At 56.5% G+C, this 26,395-nt stretch overlaps 1 protein-coding gene and 1 long non-coding RNA gene across 3 annotated transcripts; one reads left to right on the top strand and one right to left on the bottom strand.

Moving 5' to 3' along the window:
- Positions 1–4,755: 4,755 nt before the first annotated feature.
- On the bottom strand, positions 4,756–9,269 carry LOC102015035. 2 transcript variants are annotated; one of them, XR_001231670.1, is made up of 3 exons: positions 9,193–9,269; positions 5,854–6,430; positions 4,756–5,722 (listed from the first exon to the last, which is right to left on the bottom strand). It is a non-coding gene; the product is annotated as an uncharacterized LOC102015035 (long non-coding RNA). The 2 variants fall into 2 exon arrangements; XR_001231671.1 differs by lacking the exon at positions 9,193–9,269 and adding an exon at positions 9,154–9,192.
- Positions 9,270–21,504: 12,235 nt separating this feature from the next.
- On the top strand, positions 21,505–24,477 carry Aplnr (apelin receptor). The gene has a single exon (XM_005407987.1). The coding sequence runs from the start codon at positions 21,803–21,805 to the stop codon at positions 23,000–23,002; it is 1,200 nt and encodes a 399-aa protein (XP_005408044.1). The 5' UTR covers positions 21,505–21,802; the 3' UTR covers positions 23,003–24,477.
- Positions 24,478–26,395: the final 1,918 nt, after the last annotated feature.

The following is a 26,395-nucleotide window of genomic DNA, read 5'->3' as shown; positions in this document are numbered from 1 at the left end:
GGCCCCCCGAAGGACCCTCGGGGAAGCTCATTCCTAACTTCCTTGCTCCGGTGCTGTAGGCTGGGGAGCCGCGCCAGAAACTGAATGTCGGCTCGTCCCGCGGCAGAGCGGGTTGCTCACACTGGTTCCAGCGCTGGGGGGGCAGGCCTGCCGGCTTCTCCCTTCCCCTGCTCTCCTTCCTCTGGCTTCTCGGGTGGGGTGAGCACAGGGGTGCATCAGCGGTGCTTGTGGGGTTCTTCCAACCTCAGCCTCCCCTACTCCGCGTGGGGTATGTTTTCCTCCTCCTCCCATCCCTTTCTGTTGCAAAGCACTCTCATGAAAAGGGTTGTGTGTGTGTGTGTGTGTGTGTGTGTGGTGTGCATCTACAACTGCAGCACTCTGGGAGGCTGAGGCAGGAAGCTGGCAAGCTCAAGCTCAGCCCAAACAACTTCATGATTTAGTGAGACCCTGTCTCAAAGTAAAAAATAAAAAAGTTTTGGGGGTATGGCTCAGGGCAATAGCCCTGGGATCAATCCTCACTGTTGTACACACACACACACACACACACACACACACACACAACCAAACCAAAATGAAAACAAAGGAGACTTCTGAAAGGAACCCGCATGGCACGACACAGCCCCTGGGTGGCAGCAAAACTAAGGCAAAAGCGCAGGGCTGGGTGGAGGGTGCTGCTTCTCAGCCCTCAAAGGAGCGACCCTTCTGTCTCGCAGGCGGGGCACACAGAGCTGGTGGGGCAGCCGGCTTGCTGCCCGGCCGAGGCCAGCGTGCAGGGCCGCGAGAGGGTCATGCCCGGGGAAGAGGGGGCCAGCGGCTGCCTTTTGTCCGGGGGCAGATCTTGGCCGCCTGCTTCAGGTCATTTAAGCTCCAGCATCGAGCTGGGCCTGGCGCCGGGCACAGCATCCTCCTGACTGTCCAGAGGAGACGGGTGGCATCTCATCCAGGGACGAGTGCCCCCCAGCTAGCAGCTCAGAGCTGGTACCGATTCTGGGCGGCCTTGTGCCTGGACCGTAACCGGATTGGCGCTCACGGTCACAACGTCCTTTGTCACGGGGACTGCCCCGGGGACGGGTGGGCGGCGGGAGCAGAGCCGGGTGCGCAGTGGCACTCAGACACGCACAGGCTGGTGTGACTTCTGCTCCCCACGGCCCCTTCTCTGAACCTCCTTCCCGCTCAACGGCCATCGCAGTCCAGCATCAGAGGGCCACTGAGGGTCACAGGACACCGAGGATTGTCAGCGAGAGGGTTTGCAAAGTCAGGGACGTGCTTCTCACGCCGTTCCCGTGACTCAGGCTGGAGGAGAAGTGAGGGCTGAGGTTCGGGTCGGGGGGGGGGGCCCGGGACACAGCCACTGTGCTGCTGACCCACGGTGTGCCCTGGGCAGGTCCCCGCTCGCTGAGCCTGGTTCCCACACTGCACCCTGCGGGCAGTAATAGCGCCTAGGCATGGCGCTGCTGTGAAGCTGAAGGAATGTTCAGCTCCGTGATTGGGCAGGGGAGGCGCTGCTGAGCGCTGGCTGTGCTGCCAGTCATGACTGGGGAGGGTGTGGACGCTGGCTCCCAGACTCGGAAGGCGCTTCCATCCGGACCCAGAACCGCAGCCGGGGACGCCACTGTGAGAAGGCCGGGAGCTGGGGTGTTCTGAGGGCCCTGGGAACTAACTCACGTATCTCTTACTCCACCCCCACACCCATCCTCTATCCCTCCATCCATCCATCCACCCATCCATCTACGCACCCATCCAACCATCCACCTAGCTGTCCATCTGTTCATCCATCAATCCCCCCATCCATTTATTCATCTATCCACCTATCCATTCATCTATCCACTCACCTGTCAATCCATCAGTCTGTCCATCCATCCACCTATCCATCCACCTATCCATCCACCTATCTACCCTCCCATCCATCCTTCCATCCTTCACCCACATGTCTGTCCATCTGTCCATCTACCCACCAAGCCACCCATCCATCCATCCACTCACCCATCCATACATCCACCCATCTCTCATTCCTCACATGTCTATCTATCCATCCATCCACCCACCCATCCACCTGTCCATCCATCTCTCATTCACCTACATGACTATCCGTCCATCCATCCCTCCCTCCATCCACACATTCATCTATCCACCTATCCGTTCATCCATCCACTCACCTGTCATTCCATCAGTCTGTCCATCCCTCCACCTATCCATCCACCTGTCTATCCTCCCATCCATCCATCCATCATTCACCCACGTCTGTCCATTTATCCATCTACTCATCCATCCACCCACCCATCCACACATCCATCCATCTCTCATTCCTCACGTCTATCCATTCATTCATCCACCCACCCATCCACCTGTCCATCCATCTCTCATGCACCTACATGACTATCCATCTATGTATCCATCCATCCATCCACCCACTCATCCATCCATCTTTCACTCCTCATGTCCATCCATCCACTGACACAACAAATTAAAAATAAACTAGTAAGTCTTGTCCTCTGAATCCAAGTGGAGCCTCTAACCAACAGGAGACGGAGCCCGGGATATCAGGGTTCCTGACGAAGGCCTCGTAAGCTCCTGCGGTCTTTAAAAGAGTGGAAAAAACAGCACCTGGAGAGGGGCCAAGGCAGACGCTGTCCTGAGGGGAGGGGCGGCAGTGGGAAGCCAGGGTCAAGGCCACGCCGCGGTCCAGCCCTGCGCCCTGTGCAGCCTTCGGCCCACCAGAGGGAAGGGGAGGGGTGCAGGCCTGGTGGCTGCGCACACGCACAGCCTCGGAGCCGCAGGGAGGGCCGTGTCATGGAGGCACGCCACGCCTTCCTCCAGGTGCTGGGCCCTGCGGTCCCCTGTGAGCTGGGAACCCGAGGAGCAGTGGGACCACGCCCTGCCGCTGTCACCAGTGGCTGTGCAGCCCCAGGGTGAATGCATTGTTACGTTTATTTTTTACTTTGAGACAGGGTCCCACTAAATCACTGAATTGCCTCTCTGGGATTAAACCTGCGATCCTCCTGCCTCAGCCTCCCAGAGTGCTGGGACTACGGGTGTGGGCCATCATGCCTGGCTCTAATTTAATTTTTTTGGTTTTGTCTTTTTGAGACGGGGGGGGTCTCACTATGCAGTTCAGGCTGGACTTGAACTCACTTAGGTAGCCCAGGCTGGCCTCGAACTTGCAATGATCCTCTTGCCTCAGCCTCCCGAGTGCTGGAATGATACGCCTGTACCACCATGCCTGGCTCTAATTTAATTTTAATTAAAAATCTAACTTTTTTTTAACTTTCACTGCTGGGGGGACATTGAACCCAAGCCTTTGAGTCTGCTAAGCGCGTGCTTTGTCCTGGGCGGCATCCCAGCTGCAGTCCCTTCGGGGGACAGGCTCAACGCCCCTCTCCTGAGAGGTGACTCAGGCGGGGCGCCACCCCATCTCTCCAGGGAGGGGCATGGGGTGCCTGTCCCTCCCCTGCCCCCAGGGCCTGGCTGAGGAGGGGCCCCAGGCATCCCGGCTTGCTGGGGAGGTGAGACCAGCGCTGTAACCCTGCTTCGAGCCGGAAGCCGGCCGGCTGGGGCTCCCCGCTTCATGAGCTGAGACAACCGCGCAAGGCCGTCCTCGTGAGAGCGCCATTCAGCGCCCCGTGTGAGTGGCCTGGTGCCAGCTTGGCCCTTCAACGGCTCTACGGCCCTGCGGGGGCTGCGGCGTGCCCCGGGCAAGCTCTGCTCACCGCACACTCCCAGGGCAGGGTGATGCCAGGACGGGGCGCCGTGCGGATGCCACGGGCAGGGTGACCTCGCCCTCGCTGCTGTGTGACGTGAGTGCAGTCCTCAAGACTCAAGGCCTGTTTTCTTCTCTGGAAAACGCAGAGCACTCACCTCTGAAGGCCCTGAAGCGAGCCGGTGAGTTTCCCCGTGCAGTAGAGCCAGGCGGAGGAGCCACGGAAGTGGCCATTTTCCCAGGTCAAAGGCAGTTGAATGCAAACAGGATAAGTAACACAAACAAGGCCGCTACATCTACCTTTAATTAACCGATTCAGTTTGCGTTGAGGAATATGCTTCTGTGATGGGCCTATTTAACGACAAAAGGAAAAAGCCATTATTTATTTATTTATTTATTCATTTAGAGACAGGAACTCACTCTGTCATCCAAGCTGGCCTCAAACTCATGGTGATCCTCCTGCCTCAGCCTCCCAAGTGCTGGGATGACGTGTATATACCACCTCTCCTGGCTTAAGAGTCAATGTTTTAGTGATGCGATTTAAGTAACCTTTGAAAATACAGCAGAGAAAGGCTGGCAGGGGGATGCGGCACCTCCCTGGCAAACGGTCTGTAGGGAACGATCGTTCGGTCAGAAGCCCGGAGGAGGGGCTCCGCCCAGGTTCGCAAGGCGGTGGGTGAGTACAGGGAGGAGCTGGAGTGGACGCGTGTCCAGCGGGGCGGGTGGCAGCTGAGGCAGACGGACAGGGCTCAGGACTGCGCGGCTGCGGAGAGCACAGCCGAGTGACGTGAGACCCAGAGTCACAGGGCAGCAGAACCTGGCTGTGAAATACACCAGCGCAGCCCTGTGACGGCGGAGGCCCTGCTTGTGCTGGATGGGAGAACGGGAAGAGCCGGGCGGGCGGTGCGCAGCTGTCATCTCAGCACTCTGTGAGGCTGAGGCGGGGTGCGGGGATCCAAAGTTCAAGCCCATCCTAGGCAATCTGGTAAATGAGTGGGATCTTGTCTCTGTCTCAAAGAAAGAAAGAAAGAAAGAGAAAGGGAGGGAGGGAGGGCGGGCGGGCTTGGGATTTAGTGAAGGCTGAGGCAGGAAGATGGAGAGTTCAAGGCCGGCAATTCAAGCTACACAGGGTTTGACTGAAGTCGGCCTGGACAACGGTGAGAACGTGTAACAATCCCAACCACCAGCACCACCCGCACACACGCGGGGAGGAGGAGCGGGGGAGCGTGGGAGACCGGGACGAGCGGTCGGGTGCAGGCGCTGGGGACGAGGCCCGGTGCAGGGCGGGTTGGACGCGCCCGGGAGTAAACCGAGTCCCGCTGCGGGCTCAGCAGGCGCAGCCTGCGCCCAGCCCGGCCGGGGAGGCTGCAGAGGCGGCCGCTCGGGTCCCCCGGTTGGCACATTTGGGCTGCATGCGGCCCTGGGAACGAGGCTGACGTGAGTTATGTGAAGTCACGTCATGGGACGCTCTTACCCCCGAGTCCCCCGGGCTTAAAGTCCCAGATCCATCTCTCCTCAGCCCCGTGGGTCCCGGCCGCAGGGATGTGGGCCTGGCCTGTACCTGGGGCAGCTCTGCTCCCGTACCAGGGGGAAATGAACCCGGACGCTGCGGGCCGGCTCCCTCCGGGCCTCTGCGTTCATTTCCCGCTGGAGCAAATCACGCTGGCAGGTGGCAGGCGTGCGTGGGGCGGTACGACCCCTCCCCAGGGACCCACAGTGAATTCCTTCGTGCAGTCACATCGCCAGCCCCCCAAGGGGAGTGGCTGAGCCAGGCCTGGACACCAAGCTGCACCTGGGGAGGGCAGGGCCGAGGTGGCAGAGGTGAGAGATGGGGTGGCAGGAGTGTGGGACAGCTGCAGGGCCCATGTGTCACCTGCACACCGGTCCGATCTCCCAACCCCCTCCACCCTCAGGCGTCCTCCAAGGCCAGCACACCCCTGGGATCCCTGCCCTGCAGAGCCGATCACCCCTTCTCTTTTTGTCCTGGACTCTTTTATTCCTTTTGACTGGATTTTTTCCCCTTGACTTAAAAAAACAAAGAACAATTTTGTTAAGCCACAGCTCATATACCATACAAATCACCCATTTTTGTTCGCTTTGAGACAGGGTCTTGCTGTCCAGGTTGCCCTGGAACTCACTATGCAGTCCAGACTGACCTCAAACTCCTGGCGATCTTCCTGCCTCAGCCTCCCAAGTGCTGGGATGACAGTCATGTACCACCATGCCCAGCGACAATTCACTATTTAAGCTGCACAATTTGATGATTTTAGTATACTCAGATGGACGCAACTGTACCTATAATAATTTCAGGACGTTTTCATCACTCCATAAAAAAACAAAACCACACAAAAAATGCCAGTGCACATGCATGGACACACACACACAACAAAATGAAAACAACATACAGCACACACAACACACAAATACCAGCCCCTAGAACACAGCCGCTAGCAATCACTGTCTCCCAGGGCTCCCCACCCGCCCTGCCCCGGGCAGCCTGGAGGCCACTTCGCTGCTACGGCTTGGCCTGTTTCGGTGTTTCATGTAAACGAAGCCACACAGGGCGCTGCTTGCCAGGCAGAGTGTGAGCGTGGCCAGGTGCAGCGTGGGGCATGCGGTCGGGCACTGGCCTCTTGGACACTTCCCAGGGTGGCCAGCGGCCGTGCACGTCAGGACTGCATCTGTCTCGCTGTCATATTCCATCGAGGGCGAGGCGGGGCGGGAGCAGGGGACCTGGGCAGAAAGGAGACAAGGAAATGCAGGTTTTACAGTCAGACTTAACTGCAGCTTCAAGACCCACAAGTTACTGGAGCCTTTTCTCTCCCAGGAAGTTCGTTTAAAAAACTCCTGAAGGTCTGGAAGACACCATAGCCAGTATATGTGGCTGGCAGCGGAAGGTTGTGCTTCTTGCACCCTCAAGGAGGCAGCAGTGTTCAGGGGAGATCTCAGCTTCCCATACCCGTCCATGGCTTGACAGTGACCCCATAGACACGACCCACATCCTGGATCACCCCCACTGCCTTTTTTTTTGTATTTTGAGACAGGATCTCTATGTAGTTCAGGCTGGCTTTGAATTCACTATGTAGCCCAGGTTGGTCTTGAACTTGGGGTGATCCTCCTGCCTCAGCCTCCTGAGTCCTGGGTTGCAGGCGTGCGCCACCACGCCTGGCTCTCTTTGTGCTTTGCATGGCGTATTGACTGATTTATCTTCAAACTCAGATTCTTTCTTCTGTCAGCTCACATCTGGTTTTGCATGCCTTTGCTGTATTTTCATATTGATTGTGTACTTTTATCTCCAGAATTTCCATTCGGCTCTTTAAAAAAATATTCTTTGTCTTTCTCTCTCTCTCTCTCTCTTTCTCTCTCTCTCTACCTCATTTGGACGAGCGAGGGCTGTTGTGTCTTCCTGTCCTGCGAGCAGGTGGACAGGTCCTGCAGCCTGTGTGCGTCCAGCCTGCGCCCTCTAGTGGGCAGGGTCTGCCTTGCACCCTCTTCTGGGGCAGGGCTTCCGTTACTCTCCTGCCTTACAATCTTGCCCGCAGGCTGGACTCTGGGGACCGTCTTGGAGGAGCCCTGAGCTGCTTCTTTCTTCCCTCTGTGGTTCATTTCTGTGGTTGGCTGTGTGTTGATTTGTTGAGTGACTGGGCCGAGCTACTTCCCTGAAACCTCTGATGCCCCTCCTGAGGGTGGCCCGGGCACCAGAAGTCCCCCTGTGGGGAGGGCGGTGGGTGGCTCTCTGATTTGCTAGGCTGCGTATCTGCCGGTGTCAGCCCCGAGGGAAGTGCGGTATCGTCTGTCTTCGTCACTGTCTCCTCACTGAGACTGTCTGAACCCTACAGCTCCGAGGGAGAGCGGTCTACTGCGGCTCACGGTCTGTAGCAGTTTCAGCCCCTAGTCGGCTGGCTCCAAGGTGTGGCCGTGATGGAGGAGGGACAGCCCCTGGCAGGGCAGCAGGCAGCGGAGAGATCAAGGGAGGAGGAGGGAGGCCAGCGCCCAGGCCATGTCCGTGCTCCACCTCCTCCACCTCCCACCCTCAGGACGAATCCGCCCTGGTGAGTACCTCAGCCGTGCCCCAGTCACCTCCCCAAAGCCCCACCATCGAGCAGGAGGCTTGGGGGGCATCCAGATATAAAGCATGGACACCCCCAAACTGTCATCTGACTGTTCCGTCTGGAACCTATTTCCCTTCGAGGTCTAATCTAAGCGAAGTCGGGCCCCTTCACAACATTTTTAAAGGCAAGACTTGGGGGTTGCTCTGACCCGAGGGGCTCCCCCTGCTGTGTCAACAGCAGCTCACGGTGTCCCCTGTTTCTTTCTTACGGCTCGCCAAAACCATCTCCATCGCTAGCGACAGCACCCTTGGGTCGAAGTTCCAAGAAAATCTGTTTCCAGTGACATCGGTTCCCCGGGCACAGCTTGGGGACCCTCTCGCTGGAATCTCCGCCCCTTCCCGCAGCTGGGGACAGGGACGCCGGCCCGCTTCTTGGGTGAGGGTGGCTGCATCTGCCCTTCTGTCTTCTGCCCGTCTGGAAGCAGGGTGGGGCACAGCCAGGTCCCCGCGCCCTCTCTGTGGCGCCTGGGGTGAGGCTCTTCCGGGTGGAGCAATCGAGCCCCCCGAGTTTGCCCCCGTTTCCAGGAGGCCGGGCCAGGGTGGCCTCTCTCTCCCAGTGAAAGGGCGGCTCCATGGCCCGGGAACGCGGGGGGAGAAGCCCCGTTTCTGGGGCCGCACCTGCCCGTGGCCGCGCTCCTGTTGTCTTTCTGGTTCAGCGGTTGCTGACACTGATCTCCTAGTTCTGTTTGGACCGCAGGAGATCCCGGAATACACAGTTCCTGTCTCTGGCCCTGGGCGCCTGCCGGCCACGAGGAGTGCCCTTCTGCCCGCTGTCCCCACCCCATCAGCTGTCCCCTGGCTCCTCCGCCAGCCCGCTCGGGTCACACAGCACCTGCTTCTAAGGGCGCCAACCTCCCCGCCTCCACCGGGAAGCCAGAGCGCGTGTTTGCCTTTCCGGGCTTCTGTTACTCCTCTTCCCCCAACCTCGGTGAGGCTTGCCTGGGTGGCCAAGAGGCACAGGACTTCGTTCTTTTTCGTTGCCGAATACTATTCCATGGTGTCTAGGAACCACTGCAGGGACGGGGGCTCCTTTTTATGTCTAATCAAGCTTTGGGGTTTAATATTTTTACTTTAATCAACTTTCTTTTTGGTTATACTTTCCTGCTCGGCATTTTAGACTAAGCGAAAGTAAGACCTGTGCTAATCAAAATCAGTCTATCTCCCTATCCATTCATCTGTCGATCATCTATCTATCATCTATCCATCATCTATCCATTCATCTATATCTATCAATCTATCATCTATTAAACATCTATCAATCATCTGTCTGTCCGTCCATCTCTCTCTCTATCATCACCTATCACCTACCTCTCCCTCTCTCCCTCTCTCTCTCTCACACACACACCTGTCTACCTATCTGTTGTTTGCAGTTCATAACGATTACCTTCATCGCGGGCGCTGGCGCGTGCGCATAACGCAGTTTCACGCTCGATTCCCTCCCTGCGCCCCACCTCCTGTCCCTGTCCCGGAACCGGAAGTCCTGGGCGACGGTGGCGAGGCTGGGGTGCTGTCCCGCCATCGGCCACGAGGTGGCAGCGGGCGCCCAGCGGCGCGGCTCCGGACTGGCCGCGGTGTGCGAGGACCCTCGTCCGCGTCCAGCGCCGTCTCCCCTGGTGGCCGCGGGTCCTCCCATGTGCCGTGTTCCCTGGACAGTGCGGAGCGGCAGTGTTGAGGGTCACCCGAAGAGCAACCGGACGATCCCTGCCCTGTCCGAGCCGCGGCCGCCGACACTGCCCGCAGTGTCACGGCGTTGCGGAGGGCGCGCAGAGCTGGGCGGGCGGATGGGCCGGTGAAGCTGGTGTAGGAGCCGCAGTCCGGGCGCGCGCGGGAGCCGGGTCACGACTCCCCAGCCCGCGGGAGACTCACAGCAGCTTCAGGCACCGGGGAACTGCGGCACCAGCATCCGGCTCCGGGCCCTAGGGCATCCTGCTGGGAGGCTGAGGCAGGACGGTTGCAAATTTGAGCCCAACCTGGCCAGCCTGGTGACTTAGAAAGACCCCGTCTCAAAACAAAAAAATCAGTTTAACACAAGGGCCGGCGATGGCGCTGCGTGTGAAGACCCTGGGATCCACCCCCGCACCTCAGTAAAATGCTAAAAGGCACGGAGCTCCCCAGCGCTCAGACCTCGAGCAGCTGCCGGAGTGAGTTCTGCCTCGGGGTCCAGGCACGGTCTTCCTGCCTTGGTCTCTGCGCCGAACCTTAAACGTCAACTCTGACAACCGCCTGTTCCACTGGGGAAACTGAGGCTCTCGGAGGGACAGTGGCAGAGCCCGGATTTGAAAACAACCCCCGACTCTAGTGCTGCCTGCCTCGGGCTGGCTGTCCAGAGTGCGTGCGCTGTCAGTATTACCCATTCTCACTATTATTTTGGTGTTGTGAGACAGGGTCTCGCTATGTAGTTCCAGCTGGCCTTGAATTTATCCTGAAGCCCAGGGAGGCCTTGAGCTCACAGCGATCCTCCTGCCTCAGCCTCCAGAGTGCTGGGATCTCAGGCATGTGTCCCACGTCGGCAGCCCTGGGACTTTAAAGGACAGTATATTTTTTGAGTCAGCGCTTGGAGCACACCCAGACGCCATTCCTCGCTGGGAGCTGGTGCCCCCACAAGACATCTTACTCCTTTTCTGTGCCCTCCCCTCACTTCCATCTCTCAGTCACCTTCCCATTTGCAAAAGATTTTTTTAAAATTATCTTTTATTTTGCTCTTTAAATTATTTATACTTCAGCTTTCTCATATAAGACAAACTATGTGATATTTGAGGCACATGTCTGACTTACTTCATTTAACATTTTTTTTTTGGTACTGGGACTCGAACTCAGGACTTTGCGCTTGCCAGGCAGGCGCTTCTGCCACTGAGCCATATCCCCAGCTCCATTTAACATGAAGGTCTCATGTTGCATCCATTTTCCCACAAAGGACTCAAGCGTGTCCTTCTTCCTGGCAGAGTAGTACTCCACTTTGGTAAACATCACATTTTCTTCATAGCCTTGGGACCTTTTGAGCTCTTTCTTTTGCACCTGCAGCTTGGCTCTCTTCTTTATCTCTGAATCTCAGGCCCTTTGCTCCACTCTCTCACTGAGCTCTAACCAGCCCAGGAAGTAGATAAAGGGAAGACTCCCATTTTGTAGATGGGAAAACTGAGTCTCAAAGTGATTGAGCTCCTGGGCTGGGGGATGTGGGGGGGGGACTGTGACTTCTAGATGGCAGCACTGTCAACTGGCCCTAGCCCCTGTGCCCTAGCCCCTGTGCTCAGATCCACTGAAGGTGATGCTGGAAGGATCCAGGAGGTCTGGGGTTGGGCACCAGCACTTGCCTGTGACGTGACGTGACAGGACAGGACAGGACAGGACAGGAGGGCCCAGCCCAAGGCCCAAGGCTCTGCCCTGCCCTCCGCTCCTCTCCTCTTTTCTTTTTTCTTTTTTGAGACAGTCTCACTATGTATCTCAGGTTAGTTCATGGCGATCCTCCTGCCTCAGCCTCCCAAGTGCAATAGAGGAGATTTCTAATCGGATCAGGGAGCTGAAGTGTAGCCCTTTCTGCAGTTCCAACCATCTGAGGTGCTCCCACCCCAGGAGGAGCCAGCAGCTGGTCTCTGGGGGTGCTGGGCTTCCTCCCCTGGCCCTGAGCACCCCCACCCCCATGGCTACGTGGCCCGCTGACAGGGTCCTGCATCCTCTGCCGTGTCCGTGTCCCTGGCTTTTCAGGCTGGGCGAGCGTCCCGGGCAGCACCCAGTGCTTGGCCTGCGAGGGCCTGGCCTGCTCCCGCTCCTTCAGGCCTCTGCTTCCTCCCGGCCGCCTGCCCGGGCCCCACGGTAGCTGGAGGAGGCCAGCGACTGGAGGATGAGGGGGCGCGGGGTGCAGGCGGCGTGGCCCAGGGACACCTGACCGAGCCCTTCCTCCCTGGGCCCCTGTGCCTCAGCTGGGCAGCCCTGCCCTGCGCTCTGCCCGTCTCCTGGCCCGGTGCCCTATCTGCGAGGACTCTGCTCACCAAGTCCGCCACCGAGGGAGCCGCGGAACTCATCCTCACAGCCCGGCCAGGCTGCTGGCTTCAGCTTCTGCGGGCCACTGGCGGGGCCGCCTCGCACGGCTCGGGCCTGGGCTTCCTAAGGGTCTGGGGTGCTGGTGCCGGCGCCAGGCTCCCCACTGCGTCTTCTCGGGTGCTCTGACTCCCAGAGTCTGGGCCCGGCCCCCCCACGCTGCTGGGGCTGCAGACACGGGTCCTGCGACCCTGGGGTGACAGACACGAGACCTGGCGGGATGGGGAACAGCTTCTCAGAGAGCAGGACAGCCGTGTTCAGGGCCTGAAGCGAGAAAGTCATTCACACCCTAGCCAGAACGTCAGCGGTTACCCAAGCACTCTGCGAAGCACCAGCCTCTGCCCTCTCTGCCTCTGGCCCGGGTGAGTGTTCTCTGAGGGCTGAGGGCTTCATTTCCTCCCCACCGCTGACAGAGAGGTCAGGGGCTCTGGGTTGGGGTCTGTGGGGCTCCCGCTCAGGGCTGGGGCCCCCATGGGAGCTGCCCTGTAGGGATCTGCGGGGTGAGGGGCCAGGGCTGGGACTCGGGCCAGTGGGTTTTCCAGGCTTTGCTGTCCCCAGGACACCAAATGGTGAGGGCGGGGCGCTGTGGCCGTTGCGGGGCGGCTGACCATTTGTTTGTGGTCAGATAAGCTCTGTGTGTGTGTGTGTGTGTGTGTGTGTGTGTACGCCTCTCCGAGGGCACAGCCAGCTGTCAGGGACGCAGGGGAAGTCTCTCTGGCTCAGAGTGAGTTCAAAGCAGCCTTGCAAGGTGGGGGCTCAGCAGGAGGGGCAAGCACTGAGCACCCAGCACCGAGCACCTAGCACCGAGCACTGAGCACCGGCAGCAGCACTTTGATTCTGCCCAGGCGGGGAGTGAGGCCCTGGCTGGAGCTCCAGTGAGCAGCTCCTCCTGTCCGCCCCCGCGTTTGTGCAGCCCTGGACCCACTGCACCCGTGGGCACACCCCCCACAGCGCGTGGGCACCCTCGGGGCTCACTCTCGGGTCCCCAGGCCCCCGTGGGCCCCGCTGCCCTGCTTCGCGGCCCAGGCTGTGGACGGACGCTGACCGCTCTGGGGCCCGAGGAGGGGCTCCTTGGAGGCCTCGCCGCTTGGAGCTGCCCTCGGGGCTGGGCGCAGCCGGTGGCTGTGGTGGGGAGGCGACCCCTGGGACCCTGGGGGCTCCTGCCTGGGGGGCTCCCCCAGGGCTCCGGTTCTGGGGGCGCCGTCAAGCCTGCGGTCTCCTGGCTTCTCTCTGTCACTTTTTTCCATAACTATTTCCAGGGGCCGAGCGGGAGGTGTGGCCGTGAGCTGGGGTCCATCCCCGGCACAGCGGCTTTGCCCCGGTAGGTGCTGCTTGTGGGAGGGCCCGCGGCTCGGGCTGCCTGCTGGGCCATCTGATGTGGGGGGCGGGCGCCGGGCTGCAGCTGGCCCTTGGCCGGAGGCCGGGTCTTGTCTGTGCCCCTTCCCACAGCCCGGCTTCTCCTCGGCCCCGGGAGGCTGGAAAGCCCGCCAGGGCGCGGAGCCCCTGGGCATCCACGTTCTGAGTGGCGAAGGCCTGGGCACACGCGTTGCTCGGGGGGGAAGCAGAAGCGGGGGGCGCTCGGGGCCTCAGGCTTGGTCTTCGTCTTCCGGAGTCCGGGGCGGTCAACGCGACTCCTGCGGGGCTCACTGGCCACTCGTCCCCCTCATGCAGGTGAGACCCCGGCCTCCTCCCCAGGGACCCGAGGACCACGAAGTCCCCGCTCTGGGTCCTGTTGCTTTTCCAGCTGCTGCCAGGCAGCGAGCACTTGCGTGGGTAGCGGCACCGACTCTAAGGTGCAGACCGCTGCCTGGCCCGACCGCGTTCCCGTCCAGTCAAGGGCAGGGGCTTCGCTTCCCAGAGTGAGGGGCGGCGCGGGCCTCCATCCTCGCCGTCCGCCTTCCTGCCATGCCGCCGGGCTCCGGTTCTCACAGCGGAGCGCTTTCTAGGAGAGAATAATGATTTAGTCCTCGGGCTTCGGCTCCGGCTGTGACGGCCGTCAGCCAGGGGACCTCAGCCCCGTTCCTCGGCCTTTGTGTCTCCATTCCGAGTGGAGCCAGTGAGAGTACCCCCTTCGGAGGTGCTGTTGCTTGAAAGAGGTAATAAACGTGCATGAAATGTTAGAGGACTGCCTGGCACACAGCATGTGAGCAACGCACAGTGCTCTATTGATTTATTTATTTTGCTTTTTTGAGACTGAGTCTTGCTATGTAGTCCAGGCTAGCCTTGAACTCACAGTGATCCTCCTGCCTCAGCCTCCCTAGTGCCGGGATTTCAGGTACTTGGGCTTCCATGCATGACGCATGCTTGATTTCACTTCTCTTTTTCTGCATCTTCCGTCCCCCACCTTGTCTGTCCCCCTCTTGGTAAAAAATATAGAATTAATTCCCCAAATCTGTGACTCTGGGAATTTCTCATAAAAATCCAGAATCAACAGTTACCTGACAGAGCCTCAGGCATGGGGACGCTGATCGTGAAACTAGTGATGAGGAGGCCTCCTTTTCGGTATTTTCTGCTCTTGTACCTCAGGTTTCCTTACATTGCCTCGATTGCCCCGAACTCCCGGCCCAAGGGATCCTCCTGCCTCAGCCTCCAGTGGGTGGGGCTGCAGGCAGGTGCCATGGTGGGTGCCCGGTCTCCTTTTGGCAGAGGTGCACGCCAAATATTCGGGTTCCCCAGTCTCTACGGGTCCTCCCTACTGTTGGAAAGTGGCCATTTTTACCCAGGGAGCCCTGGGCCCGACCCGTGCAGGTGTCTGAGTGTGAAGGGCTGCTGACCAGCCCTCTCTGGACGCCCACTGCCGCTCTGTGAGCCCCTCACCTGGATGTGGCCAAGGTCAGTCCCTGCTTGGGGTTCCTCACTTCTGTCGGATTACTCATCCATCCCTGTCCAGGGTGAACAGATCCCCAGAACGAGGTGCCCGCGCATGTATTAACCTTCTCCTCAAAAGAGCAACTGCAGAGCATATCTCTGGGCTCAGGGGCCTAGTCGCCTTCCGGACTCAAGCCCAGACTGCTGTCTCCAGTGCCCTTTTATTCCACCAGAAGAGAGGAGGCAGCCCCGGAACTGGGCCTGTCTCAACCATTTTTGCAAGGCCAGTACAATTCCATCGTCATAGCAATGAGACTCGACCAGTAAGCCATCATGTTGTCTTCCTTAGGGCCTATCTCAGAAAAGCCTCTAGCGTTGCCCCTGGAACTAACAATGCTTTTGCTAAACTTCCTCCAGAACTCAGCAGCCATGGCTCGGTCAGGCCTGAGGCGATCTAGAGAATGTCCTTCTGCACATTTCCCCTTTCTTGTTTTTCTGCAACCCTTTGAAGCATCAGTGAGGAGGCCACCGAATGTCTCAGCATTCTCTGGATGAACTTTGCTAGACTAAGAGGATCAGGCAAAGTACAATTATAACACCATGTACAATGACAGTGAGAAACTGGAAAAATAAGAATATAGTCCAAAGTCCATCACAGTGGTCCACCATCAGTCCACATCTTGTGATTACACTTTTCTGCCGGAGGTCTAAGACCAAGTTAAGGTGAGACTTGTATACATAAAAGTTTTAACCTTTTACTCTCTATCAGGGTCAGTGAGGTCTCCTCAGGAATCTTCTTGGAACCAAGTGCAGCATCTCTTGATCTTCTGTCAGTGTCAGCCATCTGGATGAGTCACGGCCATTGCTCGACCAAGGTGCTTTCTGTGAAAGCCTGAGAGATTTTTTTCTCTCTCCTGGTGACTCTTGTTATGCACGCTGTATAACATAGAATGACTTTCCTCTGTGGTCCCATAATCTCCTTGATCAGAAAATCAGGGACTCAACTGAGCTATAAGACGTCGCAGCAGAGGTTCTCTACGTCCTGAGTCTATACGGACCTTGGAGGGCGTAGCCAAAATATTGGCTGTTCTCTAGCCCAAATTATCTCTCTAATGTATGGTCTCTAAACCTCGGTTGTTAAACATCCAGCAGAAAAAGATTAATGACATAGCATTGTAAGGGAGGCAGTAAGCCTAACACTACAATCTGATCTGAATAGCAACCACCTTAGAACAATAAAAACGGAACCATTATTTTCTGACAATCATGTATATCCTAATGTATAAAGCCTAATAGAATGTTAACAAACAACAGCTACATATATTTATCTGGAAAATTAGAAATCAAAACCCTGTATCACATTGCTACAAGGCAATCACGATGACATATAGTAACATACTTAAATTTTCATTTTGTCAAAACATAACCAATAATCTTAATCTTATACATAAGAAGTTGTTATCCTTAATGGGATACACAACACATGTATTTGTTAGAGTATCTTTATGAGAAAGCCCAACTGTAATTATTACTGTAAAACTTTCTTTTAACTAAATGGTCCAATTATTGGGGTCTCTCCCCAGAGACTCTGGAGATCACTGGGGGCTCCTTATTTTGTTTTTTTTTTTGTTTTTGTTTTTGTTTTTCTCCGGTACCAGGAACCGAACTCACAACCTTGCGCTTGCCAAGCAGGCGCTTTTGCCGCTGAGCTAAATCCCCAGCCCCTTGGGGGCTCCTTATTAATGAATAAAGCTTGGCCACTCCTCTATTCACCAACTGGAGTCCTACCCAATAATTTCTCCTCACCCTGAGGACTGTGGTTAAAATTTTTAAATTTGATATCGTATAAACCAGCTGGTAGCTCAGGTGAGAACCTGTTTTTAAATCTGTAACCCAATTGTATAATAGTAAAAAAATTGTTGAACTCAAAATAAAGGGGAACAGCTATTCACTGAATGACAGACAAACACAGAAACAAGTACACAGCACAAACAAACATCTTTACAAAATCAGAGTGCACTCAAATATATTTTTGACCAAAATGAATTATAGTAACTATGATAATTTTAGAAATTTATAATTTAAATAGACTAGTCAGATTTTGTTGTCAATAAGCAGAGATCTCTTAGAAAATTTTTGGAAAGAATAGAATCTTTACTAATACCCCCAAAATTTAAAGTGAATAGGACTTTGTGTAATAATTGGTAAACTTCTATCCCCTTGTCCCCCTTGTTTTGCTAACATACATTTAAGAGTAGCGTGTGCCCTTTTTTTTTTCTCCGGTACCGGGAACCGAACTCACGACCTTGCGCTTGCCAGGCAGGCGCTTTGCTGCTGGTGTGTGTCCTTTCAACCATAACTTGTCCTTGAGGATTATATGGAATGCTGGTATCATGATTAATATCCCACAACGCACAGAATTGTTGGAAGGAACGTGACATGTAAGCAGGTCCGTTGTCAGCTGTAATTGCTTTTGGTTTGCCTATAATAGCAAAACACTCTAACAAATGATTTTTAACATGTACAAATTTTTCTCCTGGTTGTGCAGAGGTCCATATAAAGCCAGAACACATGTCAATAATAACACGTACAAATCCAAGTTTCCCAAAAGCAGGAATATGAGTTACATCCATTTACCACAACTCATTACTTTGCAAGCCTCCAGGATTTGTTCCAGGCTGAAAAGTAGGATTATTAAGCATTCCACAAGTAGGACACGATAAAATGATTTCACGAGCTTGTTGAATGGTAAGTTGAGGAAATTTTTTACGTAAACCTTTGGTATTTACATGAGTTAAAGTATGAAATTCAGTGGCTAAACAATCTAGTGAAGAAATAGCAACAAGTTTATCAAGTTCACCGTTATATTTAACCATGTCACCAGGAAGATGTGAATGAGAACGAATATGAGTTATGAAAATAGGAAAATCTCTATTATGAATATTAGTTTGTAACTGGCAGAACAATTGATCAAGTTCAGTATCATTTGACAAAGTAGCTGTTTCTATATGATTAACTGTGAACCATACATATTGGGAGTCTGTAACAGTATTAGTGGATTCTGGAACATCTAATAAAAGTTGGGTAACTGCCTGGAGTTCTGCTCTTTGTGCAGAATGAAAAGGAGTGTGCCATATTTTAGAAATTCTTGCTACATATCCGGCTTTTCTGTTTCCGCTACCATCAGTATAATATGTGTCTGCTGCTGGTATAGGTTCAGAGTGCACAATTTTAGGCGAAATCCAGTTATGCCATTTTAGAAACTGTGAAAGTTTAGAATTAGGGTAATGGTTGTTTTTCCAATATAGCCTGCTAGTCCAATTTGCCACTGTTCACTCATTTGTAATGCCTGATCTATCTGCTGCTTTGTCAAGGAAAAAACAATAGATTCAGGGTCTTTTCCTGTTAACTGTCCTAAGTGAGCTCGACCTTTAAACACAATTAAACCTATTTTATCTATATAAGTAGTGAGTCGCTTCTGTTCCTTGTGTGGAAGAAAAATGCATTCTAACACTGCTTCTTTTTGCCATAGTATAGCCGTAGGAGAATGGGGTGATGGAAAACTTAATTAGATAAATCTATGCGGGTTAGTTGAGCTTGACCTATACGCTGTTCTACCCAGGCTATTTCTTTTTCTCCTTCTTTTGTAAGGTGGTGAGGGCTATCTAACGCTGGGTTTCCTTTAAGAGTATTAAAAAGGTGTTGCAAAGCATAAGTAGGAATGCCTAAAGAAGGTCGTAACCAATTAATATCTCCTAATAATTTTTGAAAATCATGAAGGGTGAGAAGTTGATCTCTACGAATACTAATTTTTTGGGGCATTTATGCTGCTTTGAAGGCTATGCCCTAAATAGGTAACAGGATAGTTGGTCTGTATCTTATCTGGGGCTATCTGTAGGCCAAAGTCAGTCAACAACTGCTTGTCTACACAGAACATTTTCTGTAAATACCTTTCTGATCTAGTGGAAAAAAGAATATCATCTTTATAGTGTATAATCAGAGCATCTGGGAATCTTTCCCGCAATAATTCTAAAGGTTTGTTGACATAATATTGGTAAAGCATCGAACATTTAGCATTCTTTTGGGAGAAAGGGCTGTTTCCCTTCAAAGCAGCTGCAAGCAATCCTGCTTTGAAGGCTTCTGATCCTATATCCCAACAAGCTTTCATATGCTCTCCCAAAGTAGCATCCTGAGATTTCAAGGGTTTTAAAACCTTTTTGCATTCTCTATTGGCATTATCATAAGGTAACATTTTTAATAATAATTCTCTCAAAGCAGGCTGAGACACTGTTTTCTGGAGTACTTCTTTCAATCTAGCTATAAATTCTACATAAGGTTCGTTAGCACTTTGAATGACCTGAACAAAAGAGGGAACAGTTTGGCCGGGAGAAGCAATGTTTTCCATGCTTGGAGACAGCACGTTCTCGTTTGGACGACTGCGTTATCATTATATTCTAACTGCTGCTCAATACCAAACCAATCACCAGAGCCCACGAGCTGCTCCGCAGAAATGGGAACTGGCGGATTGGCATGGGCATTATGGCGGGCCATTAATTCTGCCTCATCTCTCCACCAAGTTTTAAACTGAAGGAATTCAGCCAGACTGAGAACTGTATGTCCAATTATTTCCCAGTCCCATGGAATTAAGCTGTCAGACTGAGCTAGTCCTGAAATCAACCCAAAGGTATAGGGAGAATTCACTCCATGTGAAACACAAGCCTGCTTCATTTCTTTAATAGTTTTAAAAGACACTGGAGCATGACTATGCTGAACATAACCTTGGGGACTTTCCTCATTATCTGCTAGTTCGGTAGCTGTAACTGGGCACAAAGCAAAAGCCTTACAAGCATCCAAATCTCCTTCCTGTTTGGCTTGGGCAAAAGCCCTCATGACTGTAGTCACGTGTAGTGGCCTTTGAACAGTTAACTGAGGTGGATGCCTGAAAGGGTTAGACTTATCACATATTGGGGCTGAGGGCTGTACCGGATACGCTTGAGAGACCAAAGAAGGAGGCGGAGGACAATCTAATCTCTTTTTCTTATTGTCAGTATTAGGTCTAAAAGACCCATACCCGCCTTCCTCCTTTGTAATTGGTCCTTGTTCCTGAAAGGATAGAGTTTCCTCAGACAAACTATTATCTGATTCAGAATCGGATCTGTCTTTGCATTTTTTACTTCTTGTATCCTGCAAGATCTCCTGTTCTGGTTTAGTTTCTTTTTGAGACAGAAAATTACCCATAGTAATCCTGATGAACAATTCCGGAGACCGGGCTTACCTATCCGTTGACTCTTCTCCGGTCTGCTCTCGAAGATTCCTTTCGTTTCCAAGCTCCCGCCCGTTGACTCTTCTCCGGTCAGTGGAGCACAGACTTAATTTCCTTAATGCTCTTTCCTACTCTTGAAGACTTACTTTCATACCTTAATCTCGAAGCCTTGTTTTCATACCTCAGTCTCCACTTTCGTACCCAGGTCCCTGTCCCTGCGCCATTATGTCGGATCACTCCTCCATCCCTGTCCAGGGTGAACAGGGCCCCAGAACGAGGTGCCCGGGCATGTATTAACCCCCTCCTCAAAAGAGCAACTGCAGAGCATATCTCTGGGCTCAGGGGCCTAGTCGCCTTGCGGACTCAAGCCCAGACTGCTGTCTCCAGTGCCCTTTTATTCCACCAGAAGAGAGGAGGCAGCCCCGGAACTGGGCCTGTCTCAACCATTTTTGCAAGGCCAGTACAATTCCATCGTCATAGGAATGAGACTCGACCAGTGAGCCATCATGTTGTCTTCCTTAGTTAGGGCCTATCTCAGAAAAGCATCTAGTGTCCCCGGGCCAACAATGCTTTTGCTAGACTTCCTCCAGAACCCAACAGCCACCGATCGGTCAGGCCTGAGGCGATACATCTAGAGAATGTCCTTCTGCACAGCTTCCGCCCAGCTCGTCTGTTTTCTTTGCACTGCTTAGATTAACCAGCCTCCTCCTTGCAGGGAGGGAGGCACGTATTTTAACCTCATCCTCTGCACCCTCCCGCTTCCTTCCTGGAGATGGGGGCAGAGTGAGTCCGGGGACCAGGGCACCCACCCAGCAGCTGCTGCTTCCTCTGCCACAGCTCCCTGTCCCCTCCTGGTCCGTGGAGGATGGTGGGAGCCCCAGGACCAGGCTGTGTCCCGTTCCCAGCACGCAGTCATCAGCATGCTTGCTCTCCTCTCTGTGGACTCACCCCATCCCAATCCGATTGATTCACTCAACAACCCCTTGGGGATCACCCACTCCACACCAGGCCCCAGGACTGTGTGTGCTTCAGGTGGAGCAGGAGGAAAGCAAGGAGCCCACCAGCCCCAAACTCCTCTGCCTTGTGGAGCCTCAGTTTCCCCAGAGACTTAGTGACCTGCCTGGGGATCGTCTGGCCCTGTGACCCTCTCCTGCAGTGACTCAGTCTTGACCCTCTGAAAGCTTCCCTGTCACTGCCAACTGCCCCAGCCGGCTGCCAGCACTGAGGACCAGACCTCTGGGCTCCTGTGAGCCTCGGACAGAAGGTCGAAGCCAAGGGGCGGGAGAAGGGGCGGGAGGCCCGGAGGGGCAGGAAGGGAGCCCCGGTGTGAAGTCTGCTCTGGAGCTGTGGGGATGCAGGAGAGCCGGCCCAGCAGGGCCCCCAAAGGCCGGCCAGATGCTGGCCCGGTGCTGAGGAATCTCACACCCTTCCTGCCCTGCCCCTGTCCCTGCCCCTGCTGCAGGCCAGGCTGGATTTCAATCTGCATAATTTGTCCCCTTGCAAGGGGCTGGGAGGGGCTGGGAGGAGGAGGAGCTGGGAGCTCCTCAAAGGGCAGCCTGAGGGGGCGGGGCTGGAGCCTCTGCAGGCTCCGGACCACAGATAACTCCTGCCCCGCGCGGCGGGGGTCAGTCTGGTGTCCTCACCCAGTGGAGACGAGGGAGGGCAAGCACAGTGGGCTGAGGCTCCAGCTCTCCGGGCCCTGGAGGAGGGGGCGGCGGGCGGTGGGCGGGAGAGGGCTCAGGAGGGGTGAGGAAGTGTCCGCAGTCGGGCTTGGCCGGCCGGAGAGGGTGGAGGGACAGCGGCCGGCCAGGGGCGTCCTTGGGCTCCTCCTGCGGGCTGGGAAGGGCTCCGAGCTCCTGCGGCCCCTGCCGCCCGAGACTCCGGTGCCATGGCGCTGGCCACCCTGGCAGCCGAGCCCACGTCCTCCCCGGTGCCCGGCGCGGAGGACGGGGGCGATTTTGACAACTACTACGGAGCCGACAACCAGTCGGAGTGCGAGTACACGGAGTGGCAGTCGTCGAGCGAGCTCATCCCTGCCATCTACCTGCTGGTCTTCTTCCTGGGCACGGCGGGCAACGGCCTGGTGCTGTGGACCGTGTTCCGGAGCGGCCGGGAGAAGCGGCGCTCGGCCGACGTCTTCATCGCCAGCCTGGCGGTGGCCGACCTCACCTTCGTGGTGACGCTGCCGCTGTGGGCCACCTACACGTACCGGGACTACGACTGGCCCTTCGGGAGCTTCTCCTGCCGGCTCAGCAGCTACCTGGTCTTCGTCAACATGTACGCCAGCGTCTTCTGCCTCACCGGCCTCAGCTTCGACCGCTACCTGGCCATCGTGAGGCCGGTGGCCAGCGCCCGGCTGCGGCTGCGGGTCAGCGGGGCCGTGGCCACGGCGGGGCTGTGGGTGCTGGCCGCGCTGCTGGCCGTGCCGGTCATGGTGCTCCGCACCACGGGGAACCCTGACAACGGCACCAGCGTGCAGTGCTACATGAACTACTCCATAGTGGCCGCGTCGGCGGACGCGGAGTGGGCCTGGGAGGTGGGGCTGGGCGTCTCGTCCACGGCCGTGGGCTTCGTGGCGCCCTTCTCGGTCATGCTCACGTGCTACTTCTTCATCGCCCGCACCATCGCCGGCCACTTCCGCAAGGAGCGCGCGGAGGGCCTGCGCAAGCGCCGCCGCCTGCTCAGCATCATCGTGGTGCTGGTGGTGACCTTCGCGCTCTGCTGGCTGCCCTACCACCTGGTCAAGACGCTCTACATGCTGGGCAGCCTGCTGCACTGGCCCTGCGACTTCGACCTCTTCCTGGTGAACATCTTCCCCTACTGCACCTGCATCAGCTACGTCAACAGCTGCCTCAACCCCTTCCTCTACGCCTTCTTCGACCCGCGCTTCCGCCAGGCCTGCGCCTCGGTGCTCTGCTGGGGCCGGCGCGGGTGCGGGGTCCCGGCCCACAGCAGCGGCAGCGGGGACAAGTCTGCCAGCTACTCCTCGGGCCACAGCCAGGGCCCGGGGGCCAGTGCGGGCAAGGGCGGGGAGCAGATGCAGGAGAAATCTCTCCCCTACAGCCAGGAGACCCTCGTGGTTGACTAGGGCTGCCCGGGGCCGGCCCTCACCCCTGGGACACAGGCAGCCCGGCTGTGCCGTTCCTGCTGGCCCGTGGCCCCTCCTCCGGGTGCAAAATCTCCCCCACTCCTCTCTGCCTCCCGAGCCTCAGTTTCCCCGTTTGCATGAAATCGGGGAGGTCAGGGAGCCCCTCCGGGGGATGTGTGCGTCCTGGCTCCGCAGGGTCTGTCTGTCTCCCCTTTCTTAGAGCCCCGGCCTCCTTTCCCTCTTCGCTGTTTGTTCCCGGCAGTCCTCACTTGCAGGGCGACCTCTTTTCTCCTGACACCAGCCCCTCCCGGGTCCTTCCTTCCCCAGGGTGACTCTGGGCGCGGGACGGCTGGCGGGGCGGGCGGGGCGGGGCGGCCGCTGCGTGTGAGCAGAGATTTAGCCCCACAGCCCCATGGCAGAGCTCCTGGGCCGGCGCAGCTCGGGCACCGGGCCGCTGACCCCACAGCAGAGATAAGCTTGGGGCTGGGTTTCTAAGAGCCCCTCTCGCCTCTGCGTCCGAGAGCCGCAAGCCCAGGCACTGAGGAAGCTGCGGACAGGACGTCCCGGTTCCCTTGCATGGGGGAACTTGGGCCGGGAAGAGTGAGACAGGTGGGGGGCCTCTTCCTCCGCCAGCCCTCCCCCCGCCCTCCCCCCGCCCTCGCCCACATCTCCTGGGCAGGGGGCCTGGGTGCCGGAGCCCTTGTGGGGCGGGGCCGTGGGAGTGTGTGCGAAGGCCAGAAGGAAGGAGACCGGCCAGGCAGGAATGCGCTCGGATGAGCCCCTTCCACGGCGGGTAGACAAGGGGTCTAGGGGTAGAGGGGTACAGTGAGCGCACCCCACTGGGTGGTGGCCCGAGGGCTGGTCCGTGGTCTGTAGGAAGTCCCCCCAGTTGGGCCCCTGCTCCTCCTCAGCTTCCGTGTTGGGAGGGGGAGGCCGCAAGAGCCCCCTGCAGCGCCGAGTTGGCAAGTGCTCCCCTCCCCCACTCCTGCCCCTGGGGTCACTGTCACCGGCTTGCGGTGGGCTGGGAGGTGCGGGCTGGGCTCCCTGCTGCCTCCGGGACGGCAGTGACGGGGCTGAGGCGTGATGTCCCCATCGCCACAGCTCAGGACAGCGCTGCTGGGAGCCCCCATGACTGGAGCAAGGTGCCCGTCCTGTCCTGGGGCCGCCCCTGGAAATGAGGACAAGGCAAGGGCAGCAGGGACAGGGAGCCCCCAGCTGGATGTTACAGGACACTTTGGCCGCCTGGGATGGAGCCCTTTCCGGAGCAGAGGCAGGAGGGTCTCCTCAGCTTGGTCTCCTGCCTTGGGGCCGGGACCTTCCCCAATGCTCACTGCGGCCCGGCTGACCGCAGGCACCAGGTGGCTGCAGATGGCAGAAGAGTGGCTTTCTGTCCCTCACCGCTTCCTCAGGACGCCCCTGCTGTTTCCCAGTCCTGTTAGTCACTGCGGCTCATCTAATAAAAGTGTGCTGTGTAACTGTGCAGCGTCTTCTTGGGGAAATACCTGGGGAGAAGGAGAAGAACCCGCAGCTCGGCTTTGGAAGCTTCTGGAGGAGGAGGTGGGGCTGGGGCAGGGGCAGTGGGCACCCAAGGCGGGAGGGGGATGGCAGAAGCGGGGGTGAGCAGCAGGGGAAGACAGACACCAGGGAAGGAGAACGGGGCAGAAGAGCAAGCCCAGGAGCCAGCGGCAGCTCAGCTTGGTGCTCTGAGAAGCACAGAACACATGGCTTTTGTGAGGTCGAGAGTGTGGGGCTGGGGGAAAATAGCAGCTTTCCTTCCTGGGGAGGTCGACTTAGTATCAGTGCACCCTTCCTCTGTCCGTCCGTCCGTCCGTCCATCCATCCATCCATCCATCCATCCATTGTCCATTATCCATCTGTCATCCATCATTAGTTTACGGTCTCCTGGGGAGTCATCACTCATCCAGTCCTCACTTGAGGGTCCACACAGATTAGTCCAGAACTTTGCATCTCTGTTCTCAAGCCAGAGCCGCTCTGAGCGTTCTGCAGTCTGGGCTGGGCACAGGTGGTGACTGAGGACTGGCCCTGACCAGGTGGAGGAACAGCGCTGCACTGGGCGCGTTGTTAAGGGCTCTGGGGGTCGTGCTGACCGTGGAGTCAGTTTCCTGGATGTGCAGTTACCGAAAGCTCCCCAGATGGCTGTGGGGTGAGGTCGGGCGTGGTGCCATCCTCAGACTCTTGCTGGGTTAAGTGGGCACCAGAGACCACAGAGGTGGAGCCTGAGAGCTGGGCTCGGATCTTCATCTGTCCGCAGGACGAGGCGTTGAAATGTGCACCACAGCCCACGAAGGCCTGGTGGGTAGGGGACACAAGCCGTCACCCACAGGGCTGGGTAAGGAGGAGTGTGACATGGGCTAAGTGTTCCCAAGCTGCTTCTCACGGTCAAGCTGTGCTCAGGCAGGACCTGCTTTCCTTTCTCTCCTTCCTTCGGCTCTACCCTCCCTTCCCTTCCCTTCCCTTCCCTTCCCTTCCCTTCCCTTCCCTTCCCTTCCCTTCCCTTCCCTTTCCTTCCCTTCCCTCCCCTTCCCTTCCCTCCCTCTCTCTGTCTCCCGCCCACTCCCTCCTCTGTGCTGGGGGTTGGATCTAGGGGCTCACACATTCCCGGCAAACACTGTACCACTGAGCTGCACCCTCAGCCCTGTGAAATGTCACTTTGAGACAGGATCTGGCTGAATCACTCAGGCTGACCTTGGACTCAAGATCCTCCTACCTCAGCTTCCCAAGTAGCTGGGATTGCAGGTGTGCGCTGCCACACCCGGTGGGAGGGAGGGCTATGTTTTTATTTTGGTGACTTCCGACTTCCCCCACCTGGAGCTGGAGCTGTCTTCCTTTAAGTCTCTGCCAGGGGATCCTAGCCAGGGGCTGGCTGGGCCTTCTGGACCCTCTCTCTCTCTCTCTCTCTGAGCTTGGTGCCAGGAGATCCTATGAGGAGACAGATGGGTCCCTTGGAAGACCCACCACCCACTCCCTGGAAGCCAAGGTGATCCTCAGCATGACAAGATAGAGACCTCAGGTGCAGGGAGCTGGCAGCTTGCAGGGCCCGGCCCAGGGGAAAGGGCGCTTTTTAATGAGCGTGCTCAAGGCTGGCTAATTTAGAAAGAGAAGATGCTTACTTAGCTCACAGGTCTGGAGACCCACGAGCTTGGTGCTGGCCCCCACTGACCCCTTGGAGGGCGTGTGCAGCATCGGTTCCCAGTGGAGAGAAGGGAACAGCCACAGGCAGAGGGGACTAAGGCCACGGGGCTGCCTGGCTTCATGATCACCTCCATCACTGCAATCTGGTCTCGCAAGACCTAACTCACTCCAACCAGACTTCACCCGGTGCATGAGACTTAAGCTCATCTCCTGAGAAAGCCATCAGCCCATTCACCAGGG

This window comes from Chinchilla lanigera, unplaced genomic scaffold, assembly GCF_000276665.1.
Source record: "Chinchilla lanigera isolate Chin_1 unplaced genomic scaffold, ChiLan1.0 scaffold00110, whole genome shotgun sequence".
Classification (NCBI taxonomy): Eukaryota; Metazoa; Chordata; class Mammalia; order Rodentia; family Chinchillidae; genus Chinchilla; species Chinchilla lanigera.
Note: the sequence above shows the minus strand (reverse complement) of the source record. Positions and strands in the feature narration are given on the sequence as shown.